The sequence below is a fragment of the Aulonocara stuartgranti genome (genome assembly GCF_965226115.1).
Source record: "Aulonocara stuartgranti genome assembly, chromosome: 8".
In the NCBI taxonomy this organism is placed as follows: Eukaryota; Metazoa; Chordata; class Actinopteri; order Cichliformes; family Cichlidae; genus Aulonocara; species Aulonocara stuartgranti.
The window spans coordinates 26,934,978-26,947,946 of NC_138959.1; the positions used below are offsets into that span (position 1 = coordinate 26,934,978).

A 12,969-nucleotide genomic window follows, 5' to 3' on the forward strand; every position below is an offset into this window, starting at 1 on the left:
ACTAAGCTGTTGTGAATTTACTGTTTGTCTAAGCTAATCATTTAAATGATGAAATCATTTTAACAGTATCAGACTACACAGCTTTTTCAGACTCTTGCATACCCAGATGTTAATCTTGAAACTGTTGTCAAATCATAAATATCAAAGTTTGTGTTCCCTTGCATGTGCGAGGACTTCGACATGTGTTTATGCGTCTTTGTCTCTCTGCGATCGGACAGCATGCCGATTTTCTCCAGTCCACGGGTCATGAATAGAGGGGCTATGCATCTCTTTCAGCTGTGTTGAGCAGAGGAGTACCATACAGAATACTAACTAAATCTCCAAAAGGGTGCGTGCATGTGTTTGTGAGTGTGGTAGTCAGCCTGCGCTCTGCTTGTGCAATCGTCAGAGTCAGCTCCCCTGGGCACTGCAGTAGCGGAAGCGAAAAGGCCTTCACCGTAGCACTCGGTGACACATGTTAGAATAAAGAGAATTTAGCCTTCCTATTTCCATAGGGGTTATTGGCAAGCTTATTTAACTATCTCTCCCCCCTGAGATTACAGTGCCATTTATGTCCACTTTTTTATTTGCCTGTCTTGAATAATGAGCCCATGAGATAGTTGAAGGCTGAAAGCGCTTGACAAGTTGTGACAATTAAAAAAGGGAATCTCATCGTTGGTTTTATTGCCATCTAGTCTTCTCATTGTCTGTCTTTTACCATGAAGCACTGCTGGGATCTGACAAAATATTGCACATCACAGGGCTACCTGCCACAACTTTTTACCCATAACATGCAGATATAACTCCAGTGCGAACAGTTCGAGATGCCCTTTGAACATGCCGCTTTTTGTTCTTTTGCGTTTCAGGATACGCTGGAAATGTGCGCAAGGGAGAATGAGTTTAAGAGTATTTTGTTTGCCCTTTGCTACTTCCATGCGGTGGTGGCAGAGAGGAGGAAATTTGGTCCTCAAGGTTGGAACAGATCATACCCCTTTAACACCGGAGACCTCACCATTTCTGTCAACGTCCTCTACAACTATCTGGAGGCAAATCCAAAGGTACACATGTTTCTTTACAAAGCCTGCTGTTTGTTATCTTAATTGGAAATCCGAACACGGGTGACCTCAGCTAAACACCAAAGGCCACTTTCCAGCAAAACAACATCCCCGTGCTCTGTAATCCCCAGGTGCCGTACGATGATTTGCGCTACCTATTCGGTGAGATCATGTATGGTGGTCACATCACAGACGACTGGGACCGGCGTCTGTGTCGCACATACCTGGAGGAGTTTGTTAAGCCCGAGATGATGGAGGGGGAGCTGTACCTAGCACCTGGTTTCCCCTTGCCTGGAAACATGGACTACAACAGCTACCACCAGGTGAGGCAGATAAGACTGGACTCATTTAGGCCATGAAACATTAAATAAAGATAATGTAGCCACAAAAAGGACACGACAGAAAATTAAAAGCAGAAGCTCCTAGTGGAATCAGCCATGTAAAAGCATAGTATCTCCCACTTACAGTGCAAGAAAAATATTAAGATTGTATTCTTCAATGTGTCCCCAAGGGGCGTCTATGTGGCCTCCAGTAAATTAATGGTGGATTAATGTGGCCATAACTGAATTACTGTAATTAAAAGGTTTTCACCATCATTATTCCCCATGTACAGTGTGGAGTAGTACAATCCAATGCTAAATCAATAACAATAAAATGCTTCCCATATGGGTCCCTGGGACATAACAGATTGTTGTTTGAGTTACATAAATATTTCTCTGAGGTGGAGCTGCTCTGTGGGTGGAAACTGTTTGCCAGTAAGTCTAACTGGCAAAGTTAAATGTGAGCAAACCAAGAAACATAAAATGTATGCAAGTCAGAATAAATAAAACCAGTTGGGTCACTGAGCTTACAGTATAAAGCAGGTTTCCAAACAACAAAATAGTAAAAATAAGAAAACAGTCGGTGACAGCAGCTACAGCTGTGTGCTGCTAGACTTTGGGAAAATAGCATTTTGTAGGGTTTTTGTCAGTAATTGCAGCTCCTGTAAAAGAACACAATATGAATGGATGTCCTACAAGCATGCCTTTGATGATGGTAGACTTAATTTGACCATCGGTCCGTTCCCAGCACTTATTTCTCAAACCTCTGTGGCTTCAGTAGAGGATAGGCTGTTCATGTGTTGCTTAAATGATCCAAGATCCACTGGGTGATCTGCATTCAACTAATGCTGAGCCAGTTTATTTGGTTCTTTAAAGCCATGGGAAAATTGGATTTGAATCCAATAATTCGAGGTGACTGCACAGTCTGGTGGTCACTGACTACTGGAAACACAATAATACTGGAAACCATTTATAGCAACTGTTTGACTTTTTAACTTTAGAACAAATAATTACAATAAAGGTGAGTAAAGTCCTGAAGGTCACATTTAAAAAAAAAAAGCAAAAACAAGAAAGTCGTGGGGACAATAGCACACCAAAGGGATGACAGAAGCACTAATACTAAGGTTTGTTCATTAGAATGCACTTTTATACTAGAATAGAATAGAAATATTATTTTTTGTCACTCAGTTCACGAGCTGCAACAAAACAGTAGAGAAACGGAGTTTAGGAGTAAAATTCAAAGAAATGAGAAATGGTAGCTTTATTGAATTACAGTTTGTTTGTATACACATTGTCTTTTGGGGACCCACTCAGGGAGGCTCAGGGAGGGACACCCACTCACGACAGATGGCTGCCCCTCCCTGAACCTGGTTCTTCCAGAGGTTTCTTCCTAAAAGGGAGTTTTTCCTTCCCATTGTCGACAATTGCTTGCTCATAGTGGGTCAACCAATTGTTGTTTTTTTTCTCTATTATTGTAGTATGTTTACAATATGTATGTTTAGAATAAAAAGCATCTTAAGGTAACCTTGAGATGCTATGTGAATGCATTAAATTGAACTGAATACACCTACACTGAATAAACCTGCCCACGAGCATTCTTGGGCGTGATACGTGTAATCACCTTCCATTTTTCAGTAACACAGTAATATTATGTATAAATCACATGGTAGTTATGTTATTTCTTGGGTTGTACAAGGTCTTGAATTATCTAAATGGTGATTAATTTCACTGAAGGATAGAAACACAAACCGTAAACTGTAAATGGGCCATAAAGCAGTTGTTCATAGGCTGAACTATAACAGATAACATAACACATAACATCTTTCATGAGACAAATCACAAGCTGCCTCACATCAAATAAAACCAACAAAATGCAGACATAAGACCAAAAAGGTTAAATCAGCACATCAGATAGAAAATGAAGCTGAAATAAACACATTTTAAAAAGTTTAAATAAAGTAAAAATGCTACATTAAATATGCCAGTTTAAAAAGATAATTCTTCAATCTATTTTCAAACAGGCCCAGTGAACTCACAGATCATAGACTGGAGGCCAGAGAGTTCCACAGTGTGGAAGCTACACCTGCAAAGGTTCTGTCACCTTTGCTTTTTAGTTTGGATAACGAGCCTCTGATCAGAAGGCCATAGAGTCGTGCTGGTGACATATGGCTGTCAGAGTTCATTGGTGATTCACCATGCAGAGGCCATGCAGGTGAAAACCACAACTTTAAATTGAATTTTGAATTTGATGGGGAGCCAGTGCAGTGACATCAGTGGAGGTGTGACATGGGAGGTAATCTAAGGAGCTTGGAAATAAAAACCAACTGGACTTGTCAAGTTTCTTGAATAAATTTCACCTCTTATCCGAGAGGCTTCATCTGTTAATGGTGTAGAGTCCCAGATATTTTGGCCCTAGCAGGAGTTGTCTGTTAAGAGAGTCGTTGACCCTCATCACATGAGCTGACATGTGAAAAAGGGTGTGGCTCTTTAGATTACCAGGACCTGGGTGACTGAGAACCTGCACAGACATCCAGGGAGGTTTTATTGTGACAAGTTAAAATTGAGTTACAGCAATCAAGGCAAGATGAAATAAAATCATGAATAACAATCTCAATCTCAGATTTTGATGCAATAAATCAGAGTTTACTGATGTTTCTCCAATGATTAAAACAGGAACCAAACCTCTGTCCTGCAAATCCAATAATAAAAGACACTCCTGTGTTTGCAACAGTTTCCAAAGATCTGGAGGACCAAGCTGAAAATGATCTGATATCCAAGACTGTATGCAGACCAAACAGTTTTGTATATTTTCAACTTCAGAAACACATTTGAGGTTTAAAGTTTGATGTAAAATCACCATCATAACAACCACAAAACTAAGAGCGATCATGGCCACAGATCTGTGTGTTGTTGCTTTTTTAATTTTGCGCTTGGCTTTGTGTTATAGGAAATATTGAAAAAGCAGTTATTTTGATTGTTGTCGCCTGAACTCACTGAATATCGTTGATCTTCTATAGCCTCCGGTCACTTCTAATAGCGTCCTTTGTGGGCTGCTCTTAAGGTTTATAATGTAAACGTATTATTTTACAAAGTATCCCAGGCCATGCTGTGGAATAACACAAACACAACTTAACAAGCAACATAAATAACAGATATTGTACATTCCGTTCTTTTATTTTATTTTTGGAGTTACAATCCAAACGCTAGGTTTAACTCCACGAATCCAAACAATCCAACCTTGTTCTGAAAAATCAGAAGTTTAACAATTTGATGACATTATAGTGTTAATCCGCATACAGAGAAAATGGTAAGCTTTGGAAAACTGTAATGATGTTAATATTCTTCAGTCAAATTCTTTATATGACTCAGATTAAACCCAGGAATTCTTTTACTGGGTCACTGCAGTGCTATCTTAGTTACACATTTAAGACTCTTCGAATAAACCTGCAACATATTGTACATTTGCCCATTCCCTGTGTGATCACCGTTAATAATGTTGACATGGACATGATGAAACCAGACTGTGACAGCTCCAAGCATTATCACGTTACTGCTTCCCCTCACTTGACCTCACCGTGTTTCCTGTCTGTTACTTGTCATTTAACACTAAACTCTATTGATAGGGTAAAATCCTACAGACTTCACAAGCAAGGCCAAGTATGTTCAGGTTGCTTTAGAATTTATCTTCAGTCTTTGACGGCACAAACCAGCGTGACATTTCCCTTCAGCATTTATGCAGTTCACATTTACTGCATGTGAACCACGAATTGTCATTGCTCTTGTGAGCACAAGAGCACAGGGGAGCACAGGGGACTCCCACAGGGAGTGGAGAGTTTTTTTGCAGTTAGCCTGACTAGGTGGTGGTAACTGAGTTTTTAGCTGTTTAAATTTGTCCAAAGAACAAAGGCTTTAAAGACCTTTGTGTTGTTGGAGGTCTGTTGGGCCATCTCCTACCATCTAAAACAAACCTACTGTATAAGAGAGGAGACAGGTGGACCAAGCACAAAGAAAAAGCCAGCGAGTCAGCAGTTCTCCTCCACTTTCAACAACATACAGGTGTACTCGGTGAGTAAATGTTAGCCAAAAAGTACTGAGGCTATCTCAAAACAGCTGACTACAAAGTGTTTCTGTATTAAAGGCCAGTATATTTTCCATCAAGACTTTCATCAGGACTTGATTAGAAGAACTTTTTTTTTTATTTAAGTGCCCCACAAAAGCCCCCCTTTTCAGTTGAGTTTTCACTTTCATCTGTACTGACTTAAAAGCATATTGATATTCATTATGGACCAGCAGATGGAAAATGTCACATTTCCTTTCCCTTGTTATGGTCATTAACAGTCTGTCAATTGATCCAGAGTGTTTGAATCTCCCCCAGAAATATCTCACCATTTATATGGCTCCATTCTTGTCCTTTGTCAGCAGTACTTCAAACGAAACACCAGAGTGGAGAAAAAAGTGATGGTACTTTCTAGACAGGAAGCAATTGAGTTGCAAATTTCCATTTTGTTATATACAAAAGAATGAAAAAGAATCTAAGTGTAAATTAGGGTTAGTTAATCTTAAAAGAAAACAATACTTTCTGACTGATTCTGATAAAGTTCTGACTTTTTCCTGCTCCAGTACATCGATGACAACCTTCCTCCTGAGTCCCCTTATTTGTATGGCCTTCACCCCAATGCTGAGATTGGCTTCCTTACACAAACCTCAGAGACACTTTTCCGCACTATCCTGGAAATGCAGCCGAGGGACAGAGGAGTGGGTGAGGGAAGCGGGACGACGCGTGAAGAGAAGGTAAATGCTTAATTTGTTTTTTACAGTTTAGTAAGATAGGCAAAGTTTGCAAAGTACCTTGTATTTAAATGTAGTTATTAGTAATTAGGTTGCATTGGGAACCATAAGATAGTGCTCTGAAAATCCACTGTCAGCTTGACGCATCGCAGTCCTATTGAACCATCGGCAAATTAAGCTAATAAATAAAAGTCAAGGACTGTCACTAGTGAGCTCTAATTACAGCGTGTCTAAGAATCCATTTGTGTAGTACATAGATTGTATACAAAGATCGTCACCCATTGGTTTTAACTGGGCTGAACTGAAATCTTGAGAACCCCTCTACAGTTGATCTGTCTATAAAGGTTCTCAGTCATCCAGGTCATCGTAGTCAAAGGAGCTTGCAAAGAAAAGCGTCTGGACTTCTTTAAGTTACTTGAAGACGTTTCACCTCTCATCCGAGAAGCTTCTTCAGTTCTGAGGTCAAATGGTGGAGAGTCCCAGATATAAACCTAGTGGGAGTGACCCCCCACAGAGGGACAAAAGGACCCCCTGATGATCCTCTAATCGCCTGAGCCAAGGTGTGAAACTGGGTGTGGGTCCCAATCAGCCAGAGTTTCAGGTGAGTTCATTGTGAAACCTGGCCCCACCATATCATGCGAATTCCTGAGATCAGATGGCCCAGGATGTGAGTGGGCGTTAAGGCGTCTGGGAAGGGATCTCAAAACTGGATTATAGATGGCAGAGAGTTGGTGTCGTAAACCCCCGCCTCTGTTCAAAGATGGTCGCTCACAGTGGACATAGGTGGCTTCTTTCACTCCTCTTTCAAACCATCTGTCCTCTCTGTCCAAAATGTGAACATTGCCATTCTCGAAAGAGTGACCTTTATCCTTAAGATGCAGATGGACTGCTGAGTCTTGTCCTGTGGAGGTGGCTCTTCTGTGTTGTGCCATGCGCTTGTGAAGTGGCTGTTTGGTCTCTCCAATGTAGAGGTCTGGGCATTCCTCGCTGCACTGTACAGCATACACCACATTGTTAAGTTTGTGTTTTGGCGTTTTGTCTTTCGGGTGAACCAGTTTTTGTCTGAGCGTGTTGCTGGGTCTGAAATGCACTGGGATGTCATGCTTGGAGAAAACTCTCCTGAGTTTTTCTGATACACCGGCTACATAGGGGATGACAATGTTGTTGCGCCTGTCTAGGACCCTACACCACCGGGCAGAACATGTTCCCTCTAAGCCTGAAGGAAAAAAGAAGGAACACACACATGTAAAGGAAGCACGAAGCACTCAAAACGTGCGGCTATCCTAACTGGGCGTTCTTAAAGTCAGCAAAGAGGCACAGAAAAGAAGATCAGACACCAGCGAGGGAGGATAAGAAAGACAGACGCAACAACATTGTCATCCCCTATGTAGCCGGTGTATCAGAAAAACTCAGGAGAGTTTTCTCCAAGCATGACATCCCAGTGCATTTCAGACCCAGCAACACGCTCAGACAAAAACTGGTTCACCCGAAAGACAAAACGCCAAAACACAAACTTAACAATGTGGTGTATGCTGTACAGTGCAGCGAGGAATGCCCAGACCTCTACATTGGAGAGACCAAACAGCCACTTCACAAGTGCATGGCACAACACAGAAGAGCCACCTCCACAGGACAAGACTCAGCAGTCCATCTGCATCTTAAGGATAAAGGACACTCTTTCGAGGATGGCAATGTTCACATTTTGGACAGAGAGGACAGATGGTTTGAAAGAGGAGTGAAAGAAGCCACCTATGTCCACTGTGAGCGACCATCTTTGAACAGAGGCGGGGGTTTACGACACCAACTCTCTGCCATCTATAATCCAGTTTTGAGATCCCTTCCCAGACGCCTTAAAGCCCACTCACATCCTGGGCCATCTGATCTCAGGAATTCGCATGATAAGGTGGGGCCAGGTTTCACAATGAACTCACCCGAAACTCTGGCTGATTGGGACCCACACCCAGTTTCACACCTTGGCTCAGGCGATTAGAGGATCATCAGGGGGTCCTTTTGTCCCTCTGTGGGGGGAAACTCCCACTGGGTTTATATCTGGGACTCTCCACCATTTGACCTCAGAACTGAAGAAGCTTCTCGGATGAGAGGTGAAACGTCTTCAAGTAACTTAAAGAAGTCCAGACGCTTTTCTTTGCAAGCTCCTTTGACTCTACAGTTGATCCCATCTTTATCCAGCTGGAGCCAGAAATATAGAAAGCACTTTGGACCAGAGGTAGTGACACCGCAAACATCATTAGGGCTCTGTCAGGACGTAACTTTCTTTGAGGATCAATATCTATCAAATGATTAAAATTATTTTTTTAAAATGACCACTAGCATACAGATCATAAAGAGTGGATTTATCTAATGGTTACTGACCTCATGTCAGGATCCATCCATCCACTTATCCAATTCAGGGCCATGGGAGGGCTGGAACCTATCCCAGCTGCCATAGGGTAAGAGGCAGGGTGCACTCTTAACTGTCAAAGGGCTAACACAGAGGCACAGACAACCTTTCACACCTATGGTCCATTTAAAATTCCCAACGAACCCAAACTCACTAACTGCATGTCTTTGGACTGTGGGAGGAAGCCAGAGCACCTGGACAGAACCCACAGAGGCACGGGGAGAACATGCAAACTCCACACAGAAATGCCTCAGCATTCAAACCCAGGACCTTCTTGCTGTCAGGCAACAGTGTGAAGATGTCATAGGGTAAAAAAAATTGGTGAGATGTTGTGTTTTGTCAGAACCGAGCGAAAAACAGCTCTAGTGCTGAAAAATGAAGCTAAACATAAAGTGACAAATTTCAGATACTTTAATGGTTACTTGAGTCTAAGGCTCTGAAAGTGAGTCAGTCCCAGAGTTTTACGACCTGGTGCAAAAAATGGGCTTTGATTGTATAGATAACATACAACCTAAACCTGTATCAACTGTATGGTGGTTTATTTGTGAGTTGTTGTTTTTTTTTTTATTAATAACTCAACCATTTGGTATTGTTGTTAAAGGCTGTGTTGTGTTTGTATAGCATTTTGGCATTTTAGTGGATTTTCCTAACAAATAATATGCCTCGTGTCTTGTACCGTCCTTAGACGTTTCTGCCCATGTGACCACTATTATATAATATAATATATGACATAATAAGAAATGGGGAAACCAGGTTTTCTACATGCAGAAACAATATTTCAGGAAATGTAGATCTAAGTTTACGATATTTTAAATTTATTGTATGTAAATAGAATGATCCCATTAATAAAAATATTAGTTCATTTTGAAAACATTTAAATGAAACCACCAAACAGGGGCCCTGAGGTCACCCACAGCATAAGCTCATCCCCTCACAGAAAAGGGGCTCCGCTGTTTATCATGTCTTGAGACGTGACCAGATACTCTGAAAATCCAGAAATCTCATAGTAATGAAATATTATTTGCAGTAGCAGTAAGATTTTATTTCATTTGAACTATAGGAGCTGGCAACACCCAAGAAAAACCAGACCAATGTATTTGTCTTGAAAATGTAACATCCCGCCTCTACTTTCCCAAAGCTGATGTATCCTGATTCTTTGGCAACTGATAATCATATCTGATAAACTAACCAGCACCATTTTTCTTGCAGTGAGATATGAAATAGTTGCAAATTAATTTTGTGATGATTAACTAGTTGAATAATGGACTAAGAAATTGAGCTCTGATGGGGAAGTACTTTAGGCTGTATAAAATCTCTTTAATTGGCACACAAGGACTTGCAGAAAGATTTGATCTGATTTCAGCATGTTTTTTCCTACTTGCTGATTAATGCTCTTGCATTTTCAGGAGTTTCTTACTTATACTCATTGCTTAGTTTGACTTGCTTTAACTTCCTCCAAAGATTTTCTTTACTTTTGTCATTTCTCCTGATCTTCTGCCAAAAATTGATGTTCTTAGTCTGAACTGACAGATTCATTTTCACCTGGTATTACTTTTGATTTTAAAATTAGGAATCAGCCTGGATCTGTTCTGTGATGACCTTTGTGATCAGGGCAGGGAGGAAGGAATACACATATTCATTAACTCTAGGGACCTGTACTAGCAAGTTCAACATACCAAACATACCCAAGATATCCATTATTTTTCTTCAATTACATCATATTACACTGACATCAGGCTAAGCGGGCACAAGAAGATGGTGTTCAGCCGGATAGACCAACCACGAGTTTTCAAGTCTATCTGTGAGTACATTTACATGAAACGGGGGGTATTGTGGGTATTTGATCAATCAGAAAAATGGGCAGGTGTGCTGGCAAGGGAGTGATGTAAGAAATAATGATAAAAACTATGCTGTGAAAAGATAAAGAAGTTACACACAAGCTGAAAGCAACTCAAACAGCAGAGTGTGACTGTGTGTAAGAGGAAAAGACTGTACAATATTTTAATATTGAAAGCTTTAAACGACAGAGTTAGCCCTCAAGTTTTGCTCAAATCCTGCTTCAAACTACAGGGCTCTGTTGTCTGTCAGAAAGTGTCCATACCATAATAATAATAATGGATTGGATTTATATAGCACTTTTCAAGGCACCCAAAGCGCTTTACAATACCACTATTCATTCACTCTCGCATTCATACACTGGTGGAGGCAGCTACGGTTGTAGCCACAGCTGCCCTGGGGCAGACTGACAGAAGCGAGGCTGCCATTTCGCGCCATCGGCCCCTCTGGCCAACACCAGTAGGCAGTAGGGTAAAGTGTCTTGCCCAAGGACACAACGACCAGGACAGAGAGCCCAGGGATCGAACCGGCGACCTTCCGGTTACAGATACGCTTCCCAACCCCCCTGAGCCACGGTCGCCCCAATAACCATATAAACATCATATACATATATTCAGCTAAATATTAACAGATCCTCATAAGGTGAGGAGGATCGTTGGAGTGGTGGTGGATGAGCCCAAAACTACATGGGAGAAGCTTGTTAATGATCTGAGGGCACTTTGGAGCACAGTCACCAAGAACGCAACTGGTAACACACTATGGCTTAATGCAGCGATTCCCAACTCTTTGTAGTTTTGTGTCTTATTTTGAAAGAAATATTTACACGTTACCATAGCAACCAGAGAGCATTAAGGGGCAGAGAGGAGGATGTCACTCTCAATGCTGTTGGCGCATTTCAGGAGGACGGTGCTAATAAAGTTGCACAGTTATACAGTGAATTTGCGTTTATTATTATTATATTTACAAAATACCACAGTTTTTGTCTTGTCTTGTCATTTTATTTTGTTGTATTTATCTGTGACATTTTAAAGGCCAGTCCGTAAAAATATTGTCTGATATTAAACCAGTTGGTGGTGCAAAGAAGGTTGGGGACCGCTGCCTTAATGGATCGGGCAATGTACTGCAAAATCTTGGATGAGAACCTTCTTTGCTGAGCCAAAATACTGAATATGCCTTGTGCATGTGTAACCCATTTGTGTGTGTTATGCCTATTGATGTGTTGTGGTCTGGCGAATGAATAAGAGGCAGGAGACAGCACTGGATCTCTGGGCTCTTTACTGCAAATTGCTGTAACATCTGCAATCTCCCGCCATGCTGAAAGGAGCTGTGACTGGGGTACACATGCACGTGTAACACTGGTGGTGCAATACTAGGCCTGTTAGTGCTACTTCTTGCCTTCTTTGCCTGTAGTACGGCAGTATAATTACCTTTAACCACAGTACGAGGACAGAAGGGAAATATGGACCAGATCAGACAGGTTCTAGATTCGTAGGAGCCAAGGGTGTATGACAACAGAGGACTTGTACACAGTAGGTGTAGAAAACACAATTGCATTTATTAGCAATTATTAAAGTTGTGCACATTTAACAAAAGTAGAGCGCTCTTCTTGAAAACAAAATAAAATAAACCCCACAAATGGTCGACCTAAGGATATATTGTCTTTTGTGTCTTTTTTAAAGTCAATTTCAGTCTTTCAATGTTCAGTAGTCATTCAGTGTGTTTGTAACCAGTCGGGTTACAATCTACCAGTTCATCCGGCTCTTTGGGCTGGGCTCGCCATCCAGTACTGGAAAAGGGATCCTCGATTCTTCTCAGGTCCTCAAAACCAATCCAATCCAAATAAGCAAAGGAAAAAACCTGACCTGGGGACCAGGCCAGAACACAGTAGTTCAACATTTAAGCTATCATGCCTGTAACTTATTATTACTACTGGTTGCTTGTAGTGCTTCTAAATTTCTTTCAAAATATTCTATGTTGTACAACAAATTATTCTCATTTCAAAGGGAAAAAGTGCATAGGAAACACACATTTAAAACAATACACATTGGCTTGAGACTTATCAAGTTTCAGCTAAGTAAAGTGCAGGTGAAGGCACTTAATTTCACATTGCTAATACTTAGTGTGCAGAACTATAATTAGCACCATGAGAAAAGGGAACATGTGCTAACATAACATCGCACAACACCATACATTATACATCAATACCACAGTAATGTGACATAAACCTTTAAAGAACATCTCATATAAAGTGCAGCAGACTCAGTGCTAATTGCTTTAGCCTCGGAAAAGGCACTTTCATTGCAAAATGGCTAACGGAAGTTAGCATCAGAGCTAGCGGCAAGTAGCATGCTATGCTAGTGCACGTGTGCTGCCTGGGACTTACCATGCGAAGCAACAAATGCTACACGGGGCTTCACAGTGCTCACGTTGGCTCACGGCCTCTGGAATACAGTATCACTCTTATTATTCTTGCCGAAAAAAGGACTTTCTCTATCCAGCTAGCTTCTTTGCCGCACGGGTAAACTGAATTTTTGGGGAAATTCAAAAGCATTTAACACATATCCTACACAGGATCTTCCAGGATGAAAAT

At 41.2% G+C, this 12,969-nt stretch overlaps 2 protein-coding genes across 2 annotated transcripts in view; one reads left to right on the forward strand and one right to left on the reverse strand.

The window, feature by feature from the left end:
• Window positions 1–12,969, reverse strand: part of myocd (myocardin) — a 550,512-nt gene that overhangs the window by 311,795 nt on the left and 225,748 nt on the right. The window lies entirely within an intron of this gene.
• dnah9 (dynein, axonemal, heavy chain 9) overlaps window positions 1–12,969 on the forward strand; it is a 186,561-nt gene that overhangs the window by 144,785 nt on the left and 28,807 nt on the right. The window contains exons 73-75 of the mRNA XM_082543074.1: window positions 846–1,037; window positions 1,166–1,357; window positions 5,975–6,145. Of these exons, the coding sequence (XP_082399200.1) occupies window positions 846–1,037; window positions 1,166–1,357; window positions 5,975–6,145 (555 nt within the window). The remainder of the gene's footprint in view (window positions 1–845; window positions 1,038–1,165; window positions 1,358–5,974; window positions 6,146–12,969) is intronic.